Below are 22,865 nucleotides of genomic sequence, written 5' to 3'. Positions count from 1 at the left end.
TTGTTCCTTTCAAGTCTGCTCTCGATGTTTTGATCTGTCACCTTTCCTTTGCTTTCCTTCTTTGCTTTCCTTCTTTCCTTCCAATCACTCGCCAGTTACCAGCTCTTTCTAGTCCCGTCTGATCCTCCTCACGCCCTCTGCTCTCACCACGGCACTCTTTCTCAGGTTTGTCGGTGTTGATCCGTGTCTGACTGATCATCGGAAGCGCCGATCAACACTGATCTCACCCTCTCTGCCAGCAAAACAACACTCTTTCTGTGCCTGGTTCTAGGAGCTCTGTTTCCGTTTGTCTGTTGGCCATTGACAGAAGACAAGCCGTGTCGAAGGATTCAATCTGCGAACTGCTGCTTGTTTTCTGCTGGCGAATTGCCTCCTCACAACTCTTCGTTCCGCCACTTGATCAGTGGAATTGTCCGCCAGTCAGCCAGTCAGTTGGCAAAACCTTCCTCTTGCCTAGCCTCGCCACCGTCCCTTCGCCAACCTCGCCCTTTCGCCAAACCCCCCCCCCCCCCCCCTCACCCATCATCACCGTCGCTGGCCCCCGACACCTTCACCTCTCTCCCTTCTTCCCTCTCGCCGTCATCAACCTATACCACTCCACTCCACTCTACTTGTTTTCCCCTTCCTAATCCCCCCATTTCCCTTGTCTTCCGGCTTCGTTCATCTCGACACTATCAGCTCCAACAGAGTCGCAACGCTCTGTTCATTCTACCATCACATTCTTTACATTCGATTTCAGCACGACATAGCTTGACTAGCTACCTTCTCAGTCGACTCTAAGCCATCTCAACGCAACACAAACACAGCCCAGGTCAACACACTCAGCAACGAGATAGGTACCGGCCATCGTTGTGATCGCTTGGCAATCATAATCTCATTCACTAACTAGTCGAGGCATCGAACAGGACCTCACTTGGACTCTGTTCACCATGTCTTCTTCTCAGCGACCCGTCATTCAGGCCATCCCTCCGTTCAAGGGTGCAGATCCCCTTCAGGCAACAGATGTGCAAAACCGCAGACCCACCGCAGTAGAGGCATATGTCGCCCTTGCCAACCGCAAGGCTGGCGCCAACGTAGTCTCCACAAGAGCCACTGGCTCAGAAAACCATCATCGACCCTCTCATCACCACGCCACCAGCCATCACGCCTCCCAACGCCAACAGCCACTGCCAGCAGTCGACCGCAGACCGCCACAGCAAGCCGCAGCACCTAGCGAGCGTCCAAAGCCTGTATCACGTCTGGAGAGAGAAAAAAAGCGTCATCACAACGACCCAAAGAACATTGGCCACTGGAGGCTCGACAAGCTCATTGGTCAAGGTGCTTCGGGTCGTGTTCGTCTCGCTCTTCACGATCAGACCGGTCAGAGAGCCGCTGTCAAAATCATCCCCAGAACACTCATCAATGCCAGTCGTATGAGCTTGCGTGATGCCGATGTCAAGGCCAACAAGATGATCCTTGGTATCGAGAGGGAGATTGTTATCATGAAGCTCATCGAGCACCCCAATCTTCTCGGTCTCTGGGATGTATATGAGACATCAAAGGATCTGTAAGTCTGCCCTCTAGGCTAGGTAAATTTCTCAAAGAGCATCCGACTGACCTCCGCTTGTACGCACACACACACATCTTGCTGAATCAACAGCTTTCTCATCATGGAATACGTTGCCGGTGGTGAGCTCTTCGATCACCTTGTCGCTCAAGGCAAGCTCACTCCTCAAGACGCTCGCAGCTACTTCCGTCAGATCATTTTCGGTATGGACTACTGTCACCGCTTCAACATTTGCCATCGCGACTTGAAGCCCGAGAATCTCTTGCTCGACGAGTCCAAGAAGATCGTCAAGATTGCCGATTTCGGTATGGCTGCACTTCAGCTCACAGAGAAGATGCTCGAGACCAGCTGTGGCTCTCCACACTATGCTAGTCCCGAAATCGTCAGTGGCAAGCGATACAAGGGAACCGCAAGCGACATCTGGAGTTGCGGTATCATTCTCTTCGCCCTTCTGTGTGGACGTCTTCCCTTTGACGACCCTAACATCCAGCAGCTACTCGGCAAGGTCAGGGCAGGCAAGTTCGTGATGCCCGACTGGCTTGAGCCTGCCTCCAAGGACCTCATCTGGAGAATGCTCGAGGTGGATCCCGAGAAACGAATCAAGATGGTCGACATCATGCGTCACCCTTGGTTCACCAACAACGGCAAGGAGTCCTCGGTCAACACTGTCTCTACCTCGCTCGAGACACTTCAGATGGAGCAGTTGACCCTCGACACCATCGATGTTGACATTCTCGGCAACCTCAAGACGCTCTGGTCCGAGCTCAGTGAGGAGGACATTGTCAAGGAGTTGCTTGCGCCAGGACCAAGCTGGCAAAAGACCTTCTACACTCTCCTCACCGCGCATCGTGAAAACCACTCTGCCGACGATGACGAGGACATGGAGGATGACTTTATCAATGAGCAGATCGTCAATGCTAGTGCTGTGCCAGCTCATGCTCTGCTCTCTGCCTCCAGCGCGGGCAAGAAAAAGGCACGCCCTCGTCGGGCTGGAGATACGGCTGGTGCCACATCTGCTCCTTCCTCTCCCAGGCTTGAGAGCATGGACATGGAGCGAAGGCACAGCACTCCAGAGAAGGATTCAGCATATCACACCACACCTACTCGCCCCACTGATGTCATCCCTGCCAAAGTGGCCACTCCCGTTCCATCGCCTCATGTTCGCCCCGCCAATCCTTCGCCCCGTCTGCGACCATCGCCACTTGACTCTCCTGCCACTGCCACCTTGGATGGTCCTTTCGCAACTCCTTTGAAACTGAGGACACCTTTGCCATCCAAGCCTGCCGGTGCTCGCGCCGAGAACACTGGAAGCTACATTCTGCCTCAGATCTCGTTGCAGACCGCTTCTCCGCAGCGCAACAAGCAAACTACTGTTGACTTGCAGCGACGCAACACTTCGCCAACTAAGGTCGCTGCCACCAGCGCACCACCTTCGGCACGCATTGCTTTGGCCAATCTGTACGATGCTCCTACATTGTCAGCAGCATCTGCTGCTTCGACCTCGACGTCGTCCGCTGCCTCTTCATCTGCATCCCTTACTACTACACGGGCTCGGGCTAACCGTGGCTCTGGTTCAGAGATGATGATGCCTCCCCTGGCTCTTCCTGGACGTGCCTCGTCGCGACCTGTCTCTCCCACAAAGCCTACCTTTGGTGCAGCTGTTATGCAACCGTCTCAGCCTGTCCCTACAATTGCTGCTCAGTCAGTGCTGCAGAGGCCAACAGCCGCACGAGCACACACAACTCACGCTGCTCCATCCATCCAGGTGCCACAGGTTGGTGACGCTACCATGCAGAAGTTCTTCCAGGAGATCGCCGATGAGCTTGCGTCTATCCGCGCTACCGGTGAGAAGCCGGACGCGCTTCGGTCCAAAATCGAGCAGCTCAAGAATTCGATGGCTTTGCAACAACAACAGCAGCAGCAACGACCGCAGCCAACCTCAACGACGCGTGCTACTGGCGGCAAGAATTCGGAAATGAATCAGTTCGAGGATGCCGAGGACGATGTCAGCGAAGGCGAAAGCATGCGATCTGTATCGCAAGCCTCTTCGCATCAGCAGACCTACACACCTCAAATGCCCATGACTCCTCTCAGCCCTGCCGAGTTGATTGCCCCCTTATCACTCACTGACAAGGCTGGCGGCAGCGTGAGATCCAGTGTTGCCAGCTCGAACGCCAGTGCCCGCAACTCGATTCGCAGTGCTCGCAGTGCTCGCTCTGCTCGCTCTGCTACCGAGGCTAGCAGCTCTGGTGCCACCTCTCGCCCAGCCAGCGTGTTCAGCAACATCAGCACTGGCAGCGCCGGTCTTGGCAGGAAGCGCTCGCTCCTCGGTCTTCGTCGTGGTGACAAGCACCAGCAACAGCAGACTGCCACAGACGCCAACGCCATCCGATCGATCGCTTACGATCAGGCCCATGCCCCTCCCGCGCTCGCCAGCATCTTTGCGGCTCCACCCATGGCTGCTACTCGATCCGCGCCCGGCCAAACATCGACGCGTGTGCAGAAGCTCAACCCAGGTCTTGGTCTCGACATTGGAATGGGTGGCAATGCTGGTGTTGGCGTTCTTTCGCCACCCACCACACCTGTCTCTCCCCACGTTGCCACGCTCGGAACTGTCTCGAGCAGCACTGCTGGTGTGCCTGGCAAGAAGGACAGCTGGTTCGCCGGCCTTTTCAACTGGAAGCCTGCTACCTTTACGCTCATGTCGACCGAGAACTTCTCAGAGACCTTGAGCGAGTGTGTTCGCAGGTTGCAGAGCTACGGCGTTCGCGTTGCCTTGGATGACTCGTCTGACGTGCACCACACTACACTCAAATGCAGCATCAACGAGTACCACGACTCGAACGGCGTCACTACTGCCGCCAAGCCTCTGCGTTTCCGTGTCGAGCTGAACATCTTGCCTGTTGGATCGGCGGCCAACTCGCCCCAGATGGGTGGTGGCTTGGGTCTGTCGCTCCACGGCGGCCCTATTGCTGGGGGAAATGGTGCCATGAGCCATGGTCTGCCTTCGCCCGCGCTGAGTACCTACTCGCGTGGCAGCACTGCTGGCGGCGTTACTTTTGCGACCTCGGTGCAGGTGATACAAGAGAAGGGTGCTTTGAGCACATTCAAGCTCGTTCATGGTCGCCTTAGACGTGAATGGACGCTCGACCTTGCTTCTGCCATTGTCTAGTCAGCCCTTCTCTGCGTATACATTCAACTTGACTCTGCTTTTCGACTTCTTCCGCGCTAGCCCGGTCTACGGGACCAGTACTTTGTCTTTCACCCATTTGTGGCCCATTCTGATAGCTCCTTTATCACCGCATGCATCCTAGCTCGTTACACCTTACAATCTCTTTTTTTCTCTCTCTCTCTCTCTCTCTCTCTCTCCTGACACACACACACACACACACACACACACGCTCGTTACATGCACACATTCTCTTGACCCGTCGTTTTTATCTTTTGCTTTTCGATCGTCCGTATTCAATGAGAAACTAGATTTTCTTGATCATATCATGATGTGATGATAGGTGATGAGGAAGAGACGAGTGATCGAGACAATATAGGTGGAAAGAGGAGGAGAAGGGAATGCTGAGATGGCCCGAGAAGGGAAAAGACTGTGGTAAAGGGCCGAGTGAAGGCGAAAGGAGAGAGAAAAAAGTCTAAAATTGCTCTGCCGCGCAAGAGGCGCACGGGAATTGATCAGCAGGCAAATTTCCACACGTCAAAAAACAGAAGCCAAACAAAAATGAAACCAAAACAGTGAATCTGCCCGATCGGATGCATGCTAGCACTTGATCGCTCCCCAGCAGGCCCCCTTAGTGGGCTTCTCAATGTCCTTTAGAAACCATTATTGGTGTCCGTGTCCGTTGGCGGCGGTGTTGAGCCAAGCCTGATGTCCCGCTTGTCTTCTAAAGGGGAAATAGGGTGTCCAAGGTCATTTCCATCGCTCGAAAGCTGATCCAGTCGCCCTGATCTTGGTCTCGGCGTCGCCTTCTGTCGGCCGTAGGATTCATGAGCCAAACCGTTCGCAGCAGCGGCATGCCAATGTATGCAGTGTTGTTAGATTATGATATCAAATCGACACGCGACTCGCCGCTCTCCATTTTTTGATCCCGTCACGGAGTTTTTCTTTTTCTATGGGTAAGCCAGGCTTCTCTGGCTTGGGACCTTGGCTCAAGTGCCTTTCCGCCGCCAGGTCTCGAAAATGAAAATTTACCGACTGATTAGAAATGACACTGCTCAGATGCCTTGATCCAGTGGAAAACACGAGGTCGAATCGAAGCGATGACATGTTTGGGCGAAAAAGTCCCTGCGTCAGTCATTCAATTCATCCACGGCCACAGCCACGGCCACAGCCACGGCCATGGCCACAAGACTGATCTAGTGCCCCCCCGCATCCCGGCTTATCGGCTTCCACCGTCGCCCTTGCGCTGCCGTCGTCGAAATCTTGTTCCATCTCAGATGAGGTTGCTCCAGGGAAGAGGACCACCATCTCAAGTGTCGATTGATCTTGTGTGAAATGCAACGCTCGTTGAATGGAGATAAGAAAGGCGCATGGAGTCGTTACAACATTTGAGTTGATTGGGATCAGACTTAGCGTGCTGCTGGCTCGCTCTCGATCGCGCAAGAGCCAGTGAGTCTAGCTTTGCAAATCTACAAGGCTGGGGAACGCGGTCTGCTAGCTGTTCTAAGCCCTGATCGTTGCGAATAGCAGATAGCCCCGCTCTGTCGGCATGTCCTAGCCGTCAAGTGTATCGTATGGCAGGCTGCTATCTCGACTATATTCTCATCGTATAGTGATGCCCAGCGCTGTTCAAGACTGAGCAAATGAGGACTAGAGTGTCACTTGAAAGCCATCGAAAGTCGATTCTCTCGCGCGTGTCAGCTGTCTTTGACGGTGTTCGTCTTGCTTGCCTCTTTCTCTCCCTCTCTCCCTCTCTCCCCATTGGGCCTCTTCCCTGCCTGTCGGACATACAGAAAGTGTGTCAGATGGCTGATCATCGATAGCAAGTCATGCCCTACGTTTGGGTTAAGCTCCAACACAGATAGCAAAGGTTGCGACGCTGGAAAGGCAATGCGAAGACGGTCCATGAACTTGACCGAAAACGCAAAGTAGAGAACAAGGCTTTCTAAGCCCAGTTCAGGACTTGCGTTTCAACGCCAACGCATAATCATCTCGTCCCGCTCGCTCATCCAACTTGCTCTCCTTTCCCTCTTTCGCTGGTCATTGACCCTCAATCTTCACGCTCGTGCTCGCTCCAGTGGAACCCACTCACACACACCCACACACACTCAATCTCTCCCTTTTGGCGGCGGGGCGGGCAGAGCGGGTTCGAGATTAGACCTCTCTCTCCTCGTCTTTTCCATTCGAAATAGATCCGCGCTCATCCTCAACCTCGCCTCTCACCTCACGCTCACGCCCTTTTCGCATCGCATCATCCAGCCGCAACGGGTCCGCAGAAAAGACGCCTTTGTTGCAATCATAATTTACAATCGCAGCACAACATCGATCCGACGTGTCCTTGGCCTTGTCATCTCCTCACCCTTGCCTCGATTGCAAACCAATCCAACCTTGGTAATTTCCTTTCCTTTTGGTCCCTTTGCCACGCCGCCACGCCGCCACGCCGCCACGCACCCACCCACACAAACCAACCGGCCGGCCGGCCTCTCAAACAGACCCTAATCCGCATCTCTTTCCGCTCTTTTGTCTCGACGCTTTTCGCTCTGCATTATTCTCGTTCCGATCCTCAATCCTCGTTCAGCTCGTTCAGCTCGCTCAGCTCGCTCCCAAAAACACGTATAAAGAAGCGTCCTTCCCCTTGCGATCCCACCTTTCCTCCTTTTCCTCTCTACAACCATCCTCTCCAGCAAAACTCAGCGTAGGTACTCACACCATATTCATCTCCTCTTTCGACCTCGCTGTCTCAATCATGCTTTCAGCGCATTCAGATCGAACTGGCGTGGTCTCGTCGTATGATGGTGGTGGTTCAGATTGCTGACCTCTGGAATCTCGTTGCTTCTTTGTGATTGCCCCTCTTTACCCTTGTTTTGATGCCGGCTCTGGTATTGATGGTGTTGCTGCTTGACGATCGCTTGCTGCGCTTTTCTCCTTCGACCTCTGTCCCTGTTGGCGATCTGCTCTGTCTCTCCGACTCTCGGCGCGTTCTAATTTCCCTTGAATTTCCCGCACTGCTCTCGTGCCTCATCTTGACTTGGCCTCTGCATTTCGTGTTTGCTTTCACCATTTCCTCTGCTCTCGTGCCTCATTCCCCTTGATCTCAACACCTCTTCCTCACCCTTGATCCTCGGCTCATATCATCATTTCCGATGGTGTCGCTTGCTCCGCGCTGTTTCCTTTTTCGGATCCGAAATTTCTTTTCGCCTCCGCTTAATTGACCCTGCGCCGCGCTTATCCATCCGCTATGCTCCTTGTTGCGCCTTTTTCATCTTCTCCGCATCGCCATCACTTTTTCGCTCACAACCATCACCACCGCCACCACCACCGCCACCGTCACCTCACTTTCCTCGTCATCACTACCTCTCACCTCCGCTTGACTCGACCCGCACACATCACTTGGACTTTGAACTCAACAGAAAGATGGCTCGTACCAAGCAGACAGCCCGAAAGTCTACCGGTGGTAAGGCTCCCCGTAAGCAGCTCGCCACCAAGGCAGCCCGCAAATCCGCCCCCGCCGCCGGTGGTGTTAAGAAGCCTCACCGTTACAAACCTGGTACCGTCGCTCTTCGTGAGATTCGTCGTTACCAGAAGTCGACCGAGCTCCTCATCCGCAAGCTGCCCTTCCAGCGTCTTGTTCGCGAGATCGCTCAGGACTTTAAGACTGATCTCCGTTTCCAGTCTTCCGCCATTGGTGCTCTTCAGGAGGCCGCCGAGGTAAGTACTGAACCACCTCGCCACCTCGCCACCTCGCCACCTCGCCACCTCGCCTTCTTTTCTTTCTTTCGACTCAGCCACATTTGCGAACAAATGATTGACTTTCTCTCACCTTCTGTTCTATTCCTTGCTCGCTCTATTCTCTGCAGGCCTACCTCGTCTCGCTCTTCGAAGACACGAACTTGGCTGCCATTCACGCTAAGCGTGTCACCATCCAGCCCAAGGACATCGCCCTTGCCCGCCGTCTCCGCGGTGAGCGATCCTAATCTTGCTTGCTCCACTCTTAGCTCGTTGATGTCGTAAGCCCTCTCTTTGTTGTGCTGTACGCGTCTGTTGCGCTTCTTGTGAAGATGTACCATTACTCGATCCTCGTCGTGTCTCTTGTCGTTGTTTCTCTCTCGTACCTGTCTCTCTATTTCACATCTCGCTCTTGTAAGCTCGGTTCGTTATTGCACTACTTTTGCGAGTGTGGTAAAGGGCGTTGATGCTTTGCGAGCAACTTGTATACCTCTCTATTCCTAGTGCTTTCTTTAGGCAATTCGATAGTATTTCAACTCGAAAAACTCAGCCTTTGATAGTGTGTGGATCGCGATTGAGTGTTGTTGTCGTTGATCTTGTCACTGAGCTTTGGCGGAGGAAAGGAGAAAGAGCGTTGGAAATGGCGCAGTTGAGGCGAGAGGGAGCTCTGTTGGATGTGGAATGGCTAAAATTCATTCAAGTTGCCTCACTCGCTTGTGGCTGCAAGACACGCGGCAAAATTCTTTTGTCTGCGGGTTATCCTATTAATGTGCGGTGATTAATGATCTAACACAACAACAACACACACACACACACACACACACACGCAGGCACACACACACACGACAACTCGCTTGCAATTTTTCCTAGTTGAAATTAGCTACACCACTAGGAGACCACGGTCAGGCACTCCTTTAGTCTGATGCTCTATGTGAAAAGGCTTAAATTTTCGTAAGGTGGTGATGACTAAGCTAAGGGCATATATACATATTCTCGGCACCTGACTGTGCTCCCTATGTCGAGTCATGCCCATGTGCCATGTATCATCTCTCATAAGTGTTGTCATATCAACATGTCCCCTGCATACCATGGCATCAATCCTCGTGCATAGGCTGCGTTAGCTCCCACTAGCTTTGCATTCTGCTTGTCCTCCTCATCGCCTGATGCCTTCCCGATTCCCTGATCCTGTGAGCTACTATTTAATACATCACGCATTGGCGATGTCAGTGCATCTTCAACTCCCCCCCTCAATGGCATATCCAATCCTATCATTCTTGATATCCTTGTTGTGTTGAGTCCCTTGAGAGGTTTCGTGAGTATGTCAGCCACATTGTTGGCCATTCCGATGAACTCGATTGATATGTCACCGTCTTGCACATGATCCCTAACAAAGTAGTATCTGGTATCGATGTGTTTGAGTTTCCAGTGTTTGGCCGGATCTTTACTGACTTGTATGCACCCCTGGCTATCAGTGTGCAGCGTTGGCGTGACTCCGAATACTCCTAGATCCCTGAGTAAATACGAGAAGAAGAGTGCTTCTCTTGCTGCTTCGGAGGCTGCGACCAGTTCCGCTTCCACTGCCGATAGTGCCACGCACTTCTGTACGTGTGATTTCCAACTAACCGGACATCCATACACATATGTGATTGCTCCGGACGTACTCCTACGCCCATTTGTAGGGTCAGAAGCCCAATTTGCATCGGTATACATAACCACCGGTTGGTCTGCGTGACTCCTGTGCACTCCTCCTAAATTTAAGCGGTAATCGCTCATCTGGTTCAGGTACTTTAACAAGTGTATCGCAGCACTCCAAGCACTGTCGATCGGTTCTGACATATATCGTGCCAAAGCTCCTACTGCGAATGAGATGTCTGGCCTCACTGTGTTGGACACCCATAAAAGTTGCCCCACTAGCTCTTGATATCGTTTGGCCTGATCTGGGTTGCACTTGTTTCCTCCAGCGATTCCTGCTACACTCTGCATTGGTATCCAGGTTCGTTCACTTGTTCTTTCTAGCCACTTACTTACCATGCTTTTAATGTATGCGCTTAGATCGAGTGTGATCCTGCCTTGTCTCCTCTCTCGAGTGATTTTGATTCCTAGAAATTCTCCTACAGGTCCATTGTCCTCTGTTCCCCACTTGTCCATGATCTCAGCTTTGGTACGGTCGACCTCCCTTCTGCATGGCGATGCGATCAGCATGTCATCCACATATGCCGTAATGACTGTGAGTTGGTCGCCCGCTCCCCTTGAGTAAAGGCATGGGGCGCTCGGCATGCAGTGGAAGCCGATACTTCAGAGGTGGGTATCCAGCTCGATGTTCCATTCCCGACCTGATTGCTTTAGACCGTAGAGCCCTTTTATGAGTTTCAATACCTTTCCTGGAGGTACCCTGGTTCCTACCGGTGGCTTTAGGTAGACATCGTGACGCAGGCTTGAGTTGAGGTAAGCCTGTTTGACATCGATGGAATCGACCTCCCAGTCCCGTACGGCTGCGATGGCCAGCACTCCCCTTATTGCTTGGATGGGTGCTACTGGCGCAAATATTTCTGTGTAGTCCAGGCCCTCTCTCTGTGTAAACCCTCGCGCTACCAATCTTGCTTTGTACTTTGTGGGGACCAGGTTTGCATCAGTCTTGATCTTGAGCACCCATCGTGTGTCGACTGTGTTCATGCCCCACGGTAGGTCAGTCGTTTCCCATGTTCCCATCGCTTCAAGCCCATTCAATTCCTTGCGCATTGCTTCTTCCCAGAACCTCCTATCCTTTCTGGCCAGCGCCTCATGAACAGTTGGGTTCAGGCTGTCCTTTCCTTCCTTGACCTTGGCTGCCATCAACCCGAAGTAACTCTTCTTTACCCAGGTCTCTGGATTGCACATGTTTCTAGCTGGCCTCCAGTTCGGCCATGGGCCTCTCTTCTTGGGTGGCATCAGTGCATACTCTTCCCTCTCCTTCGTCGTTCTCCTTTCCTCTGGTATCCCGTTAGGGTTCTCATCATCACAGTGTGGTCCTCCGAGTCCCTCCTCTTCGAGGGTTAGTTCCATGGCCACGTACTCCTCCAAAGGCTCTTGCTCTCTCTCATCAAATAGGTTCTCCTCTGTGTACCCCAGATCATTGAGGTCCTCTTCAATAGTTGGGACTGGTGGAGGTCGGATACTTATTGGTCGCCATTCTGATCGGTCTGACCAACACTGTGTCTCCATGAACCTTGCCGAGTTGCTCCAGAAAATGTTCGGAGAGTAATCAGGGCTATAGAATAGCCATCCCTTTCTTTCCAAGCTGTACCCTATGAATATGGCTGCAACTGCTCGCTGGTCCAGCTTCTTGTTGTTTCGCTTAGCTTTTGGAATATTTACCCAAGCTAGGCATCCAAATACACACATGAGGTGGATGAATCGTTTTGGTGATCTCTTGAACATGAGCTGATATGGAAACTCTCCGTCAACGTTGGGAGTAAGGTTGATCTTGAATGCCGCCGCTCGTATGGCGTGCGGCCAAAATCTCTTTGATTAGTTTATGGGCATCAGCATGAAACATCTTTGTCTCATTGAGCTCGGCAAGTAATGCTATCCATCGCGAGGTTCTAGCTGCCTCGCTGGTAAGACTCTTTTCGATCTTCTTCCAAGCTTGATGGCAGGTCAGGTGGTTCTTGCTGATGTCGAGTAGGAGGTAAAGGACGTTGTACTCTCCTTCGGTGTCTAAGGTGCTTCGTAGGACACCCACTAGGGCGTTGTCAAAAGTTCTGTTCCATTTCGGGTGGTTTCTATCGTACGTGCCCTCTAAGTGTCATGTGGCATGAGGGACTACTCGGAGGTTGGCCTTGATGAGTGTGCTCCAACTATAGTAGTTGCGTGACGTGAGCTTGGGAACCGTCTCCAAGATTTTGGCCAAGGTGTGGTAATCGTATCGGTCATCATCATCGTCCGATTCTGATCCTCCTTCATCCTCATTGTCAAAATACTCGGTTTCGTTACCGTCAGTGACCTCTTCGTCAATTTGTACTCGTTGTGGCGTTTTACCTTTTCTTGTCCTCTTGGCTGCTTCACCCGTGCTGGCTTGGTGGTCGTTATCTCCCGCCATATTTGAATGTCGTGGGTTCGAGCCCCATGTTGGGAGCCAGTTGAAATTAGCTACACCACTAGGAGACCACGGTCAGGCACTCCTTTAGTCTGATGCTCTATGTGAAAAGGCTTAAATTTTCGTAAGGTGGTGACAACTAAGCTAAGGGCATATATACATATTCTCAGCACCTGACTGTGCTCCCTATGTCAAGTCATGCCCATGTGCCACGTATCATCTCTCATAAGTGTTGTCATATCAACATGTCCCCTGCATACCATGGTGTCAATCCTCGTGCATAGGCTGCGTTAGCTCCCACTAGCTTCGCATTCTGCTTGTCCTCCTCATCGCCTGATGCCTTCCCGATTCCCCAATCCTGTGAGCTACTATTTAATACATCACGCGTTGGCGATGTCGGTGCATCTTCAACTTTCCTCCTTCGCACGCACGAACCACCACTACTACCGAAATCCAATCCTTCTTCCTCTTCTTCTTCCATCCTCCCCTCCCATCTCTTCCATCCCCCTTCCCTCGCTTTCATCAAGATGGGAATATTCAACGCCCTAGTCTCCGGCACCTTTCTTTCCTTCTCTCGTCGTCGCAGCAATCGCGAAACAGACTACGAAACCGTCCTGTCTCGACTCGAAACCGAAATCCAAACCGTACAATCCCGTCTCACTCAAATCCGACTTCGAGAACGACGTGCATCAGTCACTCTAACCCTCCAAGCATTCCTCCTTTGGGCTATCTACACCTTTGCTTGTTGGTTTTTCGGTTTACTTTCCCTGCAACGACCTCATCATTTGGATGTAGGAGGAGGAGCGGGGAAGAAGGGATGGGCTGGAACAAGAACATATCTAGTTTGGACCCCAGTCCTAGGCAGTCCAGTGCTGATTATTTCAACAAGGAGAATTGTTAGGTGGTGGTATAGGAGGATTGGAGCGGCAGAAGAGAAACATTTGATCGATTTAAGAAGACAAAAGAGAGAAAAAATCGATGAGATTAAGAAAGCTACCAAGTATGATCACCTTCGAATGCTACTGGATAAGTATGATGAAGCTTCACCTGTCAAAGCGGAGCTTTCCACACCCATGAAAGGAAAACCTAACTCCAAAAATGTCACTCCGACAAAGTCTCCCAACAACGCCTCTCCTCAACAACAGCAACCACAACATCAACAGCAACAACAACAACAGAGAATTGCAGGTTCGGCTACACCAGAAACCGCAGCAAATCTCCAAGCACAAAAGATGGCTTCCATGCGTCAACAACCGCCCACAGCCTCAATCCCCGTACTACGGATGCAGAAAACATGGACAGACAAACTGGCAGATGCAATTCTCGGTTCAGATCCTTCTGTCGTAGGTCCCGAACAGAAATACGCTTTGATCTGCAATCGTTGTTTGCGCCACAACGGACTGGCGTTGAAGGAGGAGTTTAATGAGGTGCAGTATGTTTGTCCTCATTGTGGAAATTTTAACTCTCGCCGACCAAGTTCAGCGCCCGTTAGCTCGCCTTTTAATAACAATACTGGTAGTAGTGTGGGCGGAGGAGTGTTGGAGACCCCGAGTAAACCAGGAAAGAAAGCGAGTGGAGGGAGTAAGTTGAAATTGAGTACTGATGCAAGTAGCGATGAGGAAGCGGAAGATGAGCCTCCGAAGACGACGTTGCAGGAAGAACAGCAGACTGGCAAGATGCATGAATCGCCAAGAGATGCTAAATCCAACTCGCTGCCGCCTAGCAAGTCGGCGAGTGGGAAGACAGAGAGGATGGATTTGCATGATGACTAGAAGCATCAATTCCTTGTCTTGCTCAACAGAACCTCTCCTTCTCCTTGGCATTCTTCTCACTCACTACCATACATTCCACAACCACGGCAAATCACATACCCGGTTGCATACTCTGCACCCAACATGCTCGCCAATCTCCAAATTCCTTTCACCACAACAAAGCCACTCAGAGACAAGAATCAACTGGATTGCAAATACTACCTCTATTCCAATGGCAATCCAGTGTCCTATCAGAATAAAATCATCCATATAAGAGAGACTGCAAAGCTGTGTTTCCTTTACCCCGCCTATCGCCGCCTAAGCTCTGACTTCCCCCCCCCCCCCCCCCCCCCCTTCTTCCACCTTTTTACCTTGCTCTCATTGGCTGAGTCATCTCACCGTAAGACGATGAATGGCATCTCTTCAGCTGTCGAATACCCTTGACAACAGTAAAAGATGGTCGACCACGGCTGAACCTCGAATCAGCAAAAAAATGCATAACCACTGCAACACACAGGTGTTAAACCGAGTCCAGTCAAAAAAAAAAAAAAAAAAAAAAAAATTAAAAAAAGGGAATAAAAAAACAGTTGTTCCCGGCCGGGGAATCGAACCCCGATCTCAGCAGCTCACAGCCTGACATCTGGTTGGAGACAGGAAAGTGAAAGTGCCGTATACTCACCGTTGTACTAACTGGGACTTTATAATAGACTTAAAGACAATGAACTTATATATAGCTAATTCATATCACGGTGATGGAGCGTTGAAGTTGCGGTGTGGCGACGATACCTGGCACCAAATCTACTTCTGTCAGCCTGTCCCTCAACAAGCGGAGAGAATTGTTTTTAGCTCTGCATGTGTGATTACGGTTCTGTTTCCCTGTGAGTGCAGAGAAGTGCGACGGCACATCAAGTGAGAGTGTGCTCGAGGAGAGTTGTGGCGCCATTGGCAAGAGGCGATGTTCGACAGTCAGAATGTTGTCATGGTGGTCTTTGTGCTTCGTCTCAATTTCTCCTGGTTCCAATCTGGCATTTCTCAAGCAAGCAATGAATGTCACGAGAAAAAGTCCAGGATGCTGCTCCTTGCAACGATAAAGCGTCTCCAGTGTCGTAGCGGAAGGAAATCAACAAGATGCCACTCCATAAGACTCAAGTTACCAAAGCTAGTGAAACAGCAGCTACGGTATCTAGTCCATCTCTCAGTGGAAGCGAAACTGTCATCAAGTGAAGCATCACCACGGAACAACTCGAGTGAATGGCAACATAAAGCCAGGTTTTGTCGGCAAACCATGACCATCTCTCGCTCGCTTCGTGTTGGAGCTGACCTTACTCACTTTGACATCCGCTTCGTGCCAGCCTGGACTTGACCAAGGTTTTTGTCATCACTTCTAGATGTGCTGTGCTCACTTGATTCGGATCGAGTGTGCTGGAAGCAATGAATTCGAGCATGACTCTACTCACAGATACACTTGCTCTCGGCAAGAACTCTTGCCAGTCCGCAACCTGAACGCACGCATGGCACACAACACATCCTTTCCATCAAGTCACGAGAAGCAACCAAGTTCCGACTGGACTTGAGCGCTCTTGGTCGAACTCTTGGTCGAAGAGCTTGTTCGAAAGCAAAAGATTCGAAACGGACACTAGGCTCGGTCAAATAAGACCAATCCTAAGCGTACCAACCTGACCACTCATTCTCCAACTATCGATGCACAAATGCACACGACTGATTCCCCCCACAAGAAAAGGATGCTATATTTGCTGTGTAAACACGAGCCGACAAAACGAGAAAGCCAAAGTCTACTCATCATGACCATGCTCCAAATGACCTTGCTTAGAGTTATAATAAGCGTTCTTACTCTTTGCCCAAGCAATAAGGCCGTATCCTATCGAAACCCCAACCCAAAAAAAACCGATGTCAGTACATCTCCTTACCCTCACTGCACTCCCAATCTCATTCTAATCTCCCTTCAGAAAAGAGATGTCGAACTTACCTGCAGCGAAAGGAATAGCAAAGTAAGGAGCCTGCTGCATGATCCTCTTGAATCCATAGAAGAGGTAAGAGTGAAGAGCACCTTTCATCGCGTTCTGCTGGAACGGAGAGACCGAGTACTGAATGATACCCTTTTGAGTTGGACCGCCCATGTCTCCCCACCATCCCATCTTCGTCGTCAAAGAAACGAGTGTGAAACGAGGCAATGCGTTTTATAGAAGTGTCAAGGCGATTGTTGGCACCGATGGGTCAAGTGTCGATCGTGGTGAAGGGTCAAGTGATGGGAGTGTCAAGTGCATGTCCAAGGATGGGAATGCGGTTATTGATACACATATATACACATGCGTTCGATGCGATGCGATCAATCCAAGACCATAATAAGACAACGACGTAGAGTTGATGTTCGAGTAACAACCGCAGACGAGATAGGAAGACCCCCCAAAAAAAAAAAAAAAACAACCAAACTACTATCAGCAAACTATACCATCGACTACATTATCACAAAAGCATCGCAACACTAATCCTCCCATCCATGCTTTACTAACTCTCACACCACACATCTCTGCATTGACTTCAAAATGGACGTCGTCCTCCGTCCTTCGTCCTTCGTCCGTCTTCCGTCGCCAATCGACTGAATCTACCACGATTACCAACCCTCCCACACCTCCTATTCTTCTCCATGATTAATAGCAACTCCCTATGGAAGACTTACATATTTCTTACCCGTAGGCATACCCGAGAACGTTGCCTGAGAAGTCCTCATCCTTGCCAGATCCGACAGAAGTGTAGAGAAAGATGATGTGTAGAGAAAGATGATGTGTAGAGAAAGATGATGTGTATAGAAAGATGATGTGTAAGATGCAGTAACAAAGGCAAAGCTGATGGCGACGAGCATCTTTCAACTCGCTAACGATCGCCTTCTTCGTACCAAATTCTGTTTCGCACGAGAGAGTCAACTTTCTAGAAATCCAACTCCCACCAGCTGGACCAATCCGAATCTCAGCATTGCCACTGAAAAATTTCTAATCGACACGTACGAAAAACCGAATTTCCTCTTGTGTTACGTCAGCAGAAACGCACATCTCCAGTTTCGCCAGCTCACTCTTCCTTTCCACACACGCACAAAGCCGAGAAAGAAGAGAGAGAGAAAAAAAAAAAGAAAAAAAAAAAGAAAAAAAAAAAGAAAAAAAAAAAGCAAGATTGCATGCGTAATATATGAAAGGTATGATGATATACAAAGAATACGAATCAACATCGAGACAACACCGATAGAAACACCTCAACCCTTGATACTCGAACTAGAAGGTGAGACAGATCCACTGCTCGATTCTTTATCCGTGTGCAATCGGACGCAGAACACCGTAGTATCGCCGATGAACACAATCTGGTTCCTGCTGGCAGCTACAGACTCCCATACTGGGTTGCGTTGCACCGCTGCAGGAGGTCTGGGCGTAGAAGCCTGTCCGAAAGCGTATGGCATCTGCGGCCTTGCTGCTGCGACCGCTGCAGGAGGTGGGAATGGCCTCCCTGCTGCTGCGGCGGGGTGAACCATCGGCGGCGCACCTGGTACACCTGGCACACCAGGGAAAGCACCTGGAGCAGGCCTTGCCATCGGTGGACCACCTGGTCGCATCCCAACCCCAAAGCCTGGCGTGCCAGGAGGTGGCACCATAGCCCCATTTGGACCGAACGCAGGCCTTGCTCCTGGGAAAGGCGCCATTGGTGGTCCCATTCCGTTTTGCAGAGGTGGAGGTACCATTGGCCTTGCTCCATATGGACCCATGATCGCTGCTGCTGCATTGAACGAGTTAGCTCGCATCGCTGCCACTGCTTGCGCGTTCTGCTGGTGCACGCTCGGCGTCGGTGGTGGTACATCGGCAAACAAGCATCGCAGGTTAACACCGGTAATGACCTGATGCAGTGCACCTGTCTCCACATGTCGCACCTCGACGAAGCTCGGCTCGAAGGCGAGGACGTATGGATGATGGTAGGCGAAAGAAGTCGGGTTCCCTTCCCAGTGAATGATCCAGTTGCCCTTAGCACGCCAACCGTTCTTGTTGACATAGAACGCAAACTCGTCATAGCACAACAGGAATTCGCCTGAAATGCGGTAGATCGCGATGGGCTTGACGTTCTCCCGTCGATGGACAAAGTCGAGTGATGTATCGGCGGGATCGAGCAGGCCCTGTGTGTCGAGCGTCTCGAGATCAACAATTTCGAAACCTTTGGTGCAACCAACGCAGAGCTTGGTCTTGAGGAAGTGGATCGAGCTCGACTCGGTGGGGATGTAGAACTCCTTGAAGACACGCAGAGAGTCCTGTCCACCTTGCAAGAGCTTCTTGAACGTTGGCTGCTTTTTGCCTCGAACGTTCTGCTCGATCGGTTCCAATGTCTTGATCGTCGAAGAGAGCGAACTCGACTTGACCACGCAGACCAATGTGCGTCCTAGACAGATACCGGCACGGAAGAAGGATGTATGCGAAGAGATGCGGCGACCGCGCTTCAACGAGCCCATCGGATCAGAAGGGTCCAAAGCATCGAGCGTGAAAGTGTGCACCGATTTCTCTGCGAGCACGATGAGGATCTGGTACTCTTCCAACACATCCACCTGCGTGACACCCGGCAATGGCAGAACTTTCGTCGGCGGTCTTGCCTTTTCGCGCAGATCTGACAGATAGACACCGTCGTCAGTGCCATAGATGATGCGGCGACCAAAGTCGAACGGCACCGAGCAGTTGACACGATTGGGTCCCAAGAAGAAGTTCTCGGAAAGCGTGATGGTATCAAAGATGTTGCTGCGCTGTCGAAGGATCTCCTGTCGCGACTCAATGTTCTCGAACCACTTTTTGCGGCTGACGAACGTGCTTGCCCATAGCGTCATCGAGTAACCCTTCTTGCCGAGGTAGGCAAAGGTGAGTGCGTAGCCAGTCTTGGCGTCCTGCTTGGGTGCTGTTCCCGGCGTGCCGCTGTAGCGCGTTCCTGTCGAAGTGCGCGACATGACCGACTTGGGCCGTGTGGAGCTTCCCTTGCCTGTTGGAACTTCGTCGTAGACCGTGACGATGAGCAGCTCGAGCGGGATCGGCTTGCGGTAGACCTTGTAGAGCTCGTGCTTGTTGACCATCTTCGGCTTCACCATCAGCAACGCATGATCGAAGAGGAACACCTGAAGCTCCGCGCTCTCGCTTTGGGTTCCACCGCGCTTCTTGAGCGGGCCTTTGAAGACGAGCTCTCTCTGTTCGTCTCGCAGACGCAGATCGACAGCTTCGCCTTGCTTGAACACCAGCTGCTGATCGAGCTGAGCGAGAGTGAAACGATTCTCGCTCTTACCCGTCTCTACATTGACTTTGGTGAGGAATTCTTTGACAATCTTGATCACCTTGGCGACCGTCTGCTTGTCTGGGTGATCTTCCGGGGTATACTTGTTCACCTGCTCAAGCAGCAAGGGGTATCGTGCAAGTCGCGTCGTGGGTTTGGTCAAATAGCCGTTGAGCTCAAGCTTGCGTGATTGCGGAAGACGCTCTGTCTCATCGACGAACTTGGTAAAGGCTGGATTGGACGACTTTTCCTTCTCGAACTCGTACTTTCCGTACAGTTGATGAGCACCGTACTTGACGAAGGGCTGGAAGTGAGGTACCATCTCGAGCAAGATGTCACCGATTCTGTCGACTATATCTGCCTGCTTCTGTCGTTTGGTGAGCATTTCGGCCAGCCTGGCGTTGACAGCGTGGATCTCGAGAACGTTCCAGAAAACCTGGGTGACAAAGTCCTCGCGGTGATCTTCAGGGATGATGTCAGAAGTGCGCAGCGGCTTGACCCACCGATCCCGCAAGTACTCCATGTCGGCTACAAAGTCGCGTTCAGTGTAGATAACCTCATTGATGGCTTCCTGTCGCTTGCGCTCGGTGTCGTCGAGGCTGTCAAACACTTCTTTGGATACCGACTCGGCCCAAAGGGCGCCTGTCTCGGTGGTGTCGTTGAGCGACTCCCTGCTGACGCTGCGTTGGAGAACAGGCTGTGGCTTCATATTGAGGCGAGCTTGCTGCTCCAGACGCCTGGGACAGGCGATACTGTAGCAGAGACGATCGCGCGAACAGGTGGGCGAGTAGCAGTCTGTGAGCAGTGTGAAGACACCCGTTGGCAAAGCGTCATCATCGTCGTCGTCTGCAATGGTAGAGCCGGCGGACTGGATGCCGTTGTAGATCGAAGTTGCCGGTGTTGTTGCCGCTGGCGAGCGAGTTGTAGAAGCAGGCTGCCTGCTGGAAGTCATTGAAGAGACGGACGAGTTCGGAGCGAGACTCGTCGCTGAATTGCCTCGGCTGGGAGCGGGAAGAGCGGAATTGCTACGATCATCGTCAAAGGCGCCTTCGACGCCAAAGCCAGATGTCGGCAGGCGCACTTTGAACTGATAGATCTCGGAAGGCGAGTCACGCAAACGGTGGTCGTAGGTGACATCGTGGAAAAACTTTTGCGCATCGAGGGCACGGCCAAGGAGCAACGCCAGGTTGCGATCCGTGGTCTTGATGATATAGGCAATCTTGTCCACAGCTTCGCGGCCATTGAAAGCATCACTGTAGGTAAGACCGTCCTTTGTGCGCTCGGAGAGAGCGACACGGGCTCTGAAGGCTTCTGCTACCTTAGAAAGCAAGGCGGGATAGACGAGCGGACCGCGTCGACTGGAAGGTATGGATTGCGGACGTCCGCCTGTAATGCTGCCTGGAGGAGATGCTGGTCCAGAGAAGGAGGGTCGCGAAGCGCTTTGTCCGAAGGAGAGCGAGCGATAGTCGCCTCTCCCGATGGTGGTTGCTTCGCTAGGCTCGTCCCATCGCGGCGTGTGACCGGCTTGCTGGTTGGCAAAGCTGGGTGCATAGGCGGCCTGTGCGGCTTGTGTCGCCGAAGAAGCAGTGCGAGCGCGTGGTGGACGATCCCATGGACCGGCTGGAGCAATACCGGATGTGGAAGGCATCGACATATTGTAGGATGTCATGGTGCCCAGAGCAGCACCTCCAGCAAAGGAGCCACTAGCGTTAGGAGGCAATGTGGTTGTTGAGCCGTAAAAGGCTCGCGATGTGTTCTGCGCGCCAGGAAGAGTGTAGATGGAGTTGGCTATGGACTGGCGATCCGACTCGATAGAGCCTCTTCTACGTCCATCGCCGCCATAGATAGAGGAAGCAGGCGAGCGAGTGCTCAGCAGGCCCTCAAAGAAAGCGTTCGAGTAGACTTGTTGATCTTGTGACGCGGTTTGCTGCACTTGGTCGTGACCTGTGTTGGCGGCATCTACCGATGTTGTACCGTATCCGTATCCGTTGCCGTATCCGTTGCCGTTGCCGTTGCCGTTGCCGTTGCCGTTGCCGTTGCCGTTGCCATTGCCGTTGCCATTGCCATTGCCATTGCCATTGCCATTGAAGTTTCCATTGGCATCAATTCGAGGTGAGGCGGCATTGGACGATGTGATGGCGGGCTGAGCGGCCTGTCCTTGCGAGCCAAAGCTGCCGAGTTTGCTACTTGCGACCGACATGGGACTGGTGGGAGTGCGACGATTATCAGGTTCGCCGAACCAGAAGTTGCTCTGCTCTTCTGGCTTGCTGCCTTCGATACTTGGCAACCTAGGTGGCCTATCACTGTTGTCGAGGGTTACCTGATCGAGACTGTAGGCAAGATCGGCACCGAAACCATCGCTTCGCGGGTGGAGGGACGAGTCCGAGACGACCGAGGCGCGTGGTGAAGCAGCGTTGGGGTTAGGATAGCCTGACTGTGCGTGCGCTTGTTGTGAGAATGCTGCGTTGTTGCTGTTACTGTTGCTGTTACTGCCGTTGGCGGTACCAGCAGCGTTGGTCTGTTGACTGAGGTAATGGCTGGCGTACGCACTGGCGGGCGTTGTTGATGTAGGTGGGCCGCGATATGCATCAACAGCGCTGCCTGTGAGGCCGTTGTATTGCGAGTAGCCAGAGATGGACGTTCTAGGATCAGAGCTGGCGATGGATGGGACGGTGCTGATCCTTGGATCTGCATGCGGGTCGTAGGGTAGGCTGAGATCGGATGCTGAGGGATAGGGTGCAGCGGCAGAAGGATAATAGGGTGAGGCTGCCGCTTGGGTAGGTGCATTGGCGGACGTCAGCATGGATGGGTCCATGTAGACGTTGGGTGGGTAAGGTGCTTGGGGATAGGGCGCCTGAGGACGAACAGCGTTCCATCGCTGATTGACGGCATACGAGTTGGGTGCGCCGCGAAAGGTGCCAGGATTAGGCGGCTGAGTGAAGAGCTGTGGTTGTGGACCTTTTGGCTTTGCTGTTGGACGACCAAAGATGTTTTCGTAGGCTGTTGTCCTCTTGTCAAGAGGGACGCCGGGACCTGCTCCAGCACCTGGCGGCATGTTGTGGCTCGATTTGACAGAGCTCGAGAGCGGCGGACCGGTGTTGGGGTGAAGCGTGCAACCAAAAGCGAGAATCGGTCAAGTTGGGCGCGATGGATAGTCGTGATGACGAAAGTGTTGTCGGGTCGAGCTCCACGGTCGCTAGCGGATAAGAGAAAAGCGTGTGATGAGCCTAGGAGAGACAGTGGGAGTAGCAGCAAAGATGTGTTGGTGGGAAAAAAAGAAAAGGTCGTCAGAATGAG

The 22,865-nt window shown here is 52.1% G+C and overlaps 6 protein-coding genes and 1 non-coding gene across 7 annotated transcripts; 3 read left to right on the top strand and 4 right to left on the bottom strand.

Annotated features, from left to right (window-relative positions):
• Window positions 1–929: 929 nt before the first annotated feature.
• Window positions 930–4,718, top strand: UHO2_04783 (uncharacterized protein; the record flags this gene model as incomplete). Its single annotated transcript, XM_041554599.1, has 2 exons — window positions 930–1,546; window positions 1,640–4,718. 2 exons carry the CDS (start codon window positions 930–932, stop codon window positions 4,716–4,718), a joined length of 3,696 nt encoding a protein of 1,231 aa, XP_041410533.1.
• A 3,411-nt stretch (window positions 4,719–8,129) lies between these two features.
• Window positions 8,130–8,689, top strand: UHO2_04782 (Histone H3.1; the record flags this gene model as incomplete). The annotated part of the gene is made up of 2 exons (XM_041554598.1): window positions 8,130–8,423; window positions 8,573–8,689. 2 exons carry the CDS (start codon window positions 8,130–8,132, stop codon window positions 8,687–8,689), a joined length of 411 nt encoding a protein of 136 aa, XP_041410532.1.
• An 814-nt stretch (window positions 8,690–9,503) lies between these two features.
• Window positions 9,504–12,519, bottom strand: UHO2_04781 (uncharacterized protein; the record flags this gene model as incomplete). The annotated part of the gene is made up of 5 exons (XM_041554597.1): window positions 9,504–10,418; window positions 10,470–10,666; window positions 10,775–11,800; window positions 11,886–12,181; window positions 12,296–12,519. 5 exons carry the CDS (start codon window positions 12,517–12,519, stop codon window positions 9,504–9,506), a joined length of 2,658 nt encoding a protein of 885 aa, XP_041410531.1.
• A 524-nt stretch (window positions 12,520–13,043) lies between these two features.
• On the top strand, window positions 13,044–14,288 carry UHO2_04780 (uncharacterized protein; the record flags this gene model as incomplete). Its single annotated transcript, XM_041554596.1, has 1 exon — window positions 13,044–14,288. One exon carries the CDS (start codon window positions 13,044–13,046, stop codon window positions 14,286–14,288), a length of 1,245 nt encoding a protein of 414 aa, XP_041410530.1.
• Window positions 14,289–14,857: 569 nt separating this feature from the next.
• tRNA-Glu(TTC) lies at window positions 14,858–14,963 on the bottom strand. Its single transcript has one exon. It is a non-coding gene; the product is annotated as a tRNA-Glu (tRNA).
• Window positions 14,964–16,060: 1,097 nt separating this feature from the next.
• Window positions 16,061–17,016, bottom strand: UHO2_04779 (putative ubiquinol-cytochrome c reductase complex 11 kda protein; the record flags this gene model as incomplete). Its single annotated transcript, XM_041554595.1, has 3 exons — window positions 16,061–16,146; window positions 16,255–16,423; window positions 16,966–17,016. The coding sequence occupies 3 exons, from the start codon at window positions 17,014–17,016 to the stop codon at window positions 16,061–16,063; spliced, it is 306 nt and encodes a 101-aa protein (XP_041410529.1).
• Window positions 17,017–17,532: 516 nt separating this feature from the next.
• Window positions 17,533–22,623, bottom strand: UHO2_04778 (putative to GDP/GTP exchange factor Rom2p; the record flags this gene model as incomplete). Its single annotated transcript, XM_041554594.1, has 1 exon — window positions 17,533–22,623. The coding sequence occupies one exon, from the start codon at window positions 22,621–22,623 to the stop codon at window positions 17,533–17,535; it is 5,091 nt and encodes a 1,696-aa protein (XP_041410528.1).
• Window positions 22,624–22,865: the final 242 nt, after the last annotated feature.

Source organism: Ustilago hordei (assembly GCF_900519145.1).
Source record: "Ustilago hordei strain Uho2 genome assembly, contig: UHO2_contig_10, whole genome shotgun sequence".
Taxonomy (NCBI): Eukaryota; Fungi; Basidiomycota; class Ustilaginomycetes; order Ustilaginales; family Ustilaginaceae; genus Ustilago; species Ustilago hordei.
The sequence above is the reverse complement of the archived record's forward strand: the minus strand, read 5'-3'. Positions and strand labels throughout refer to the sequence as shown.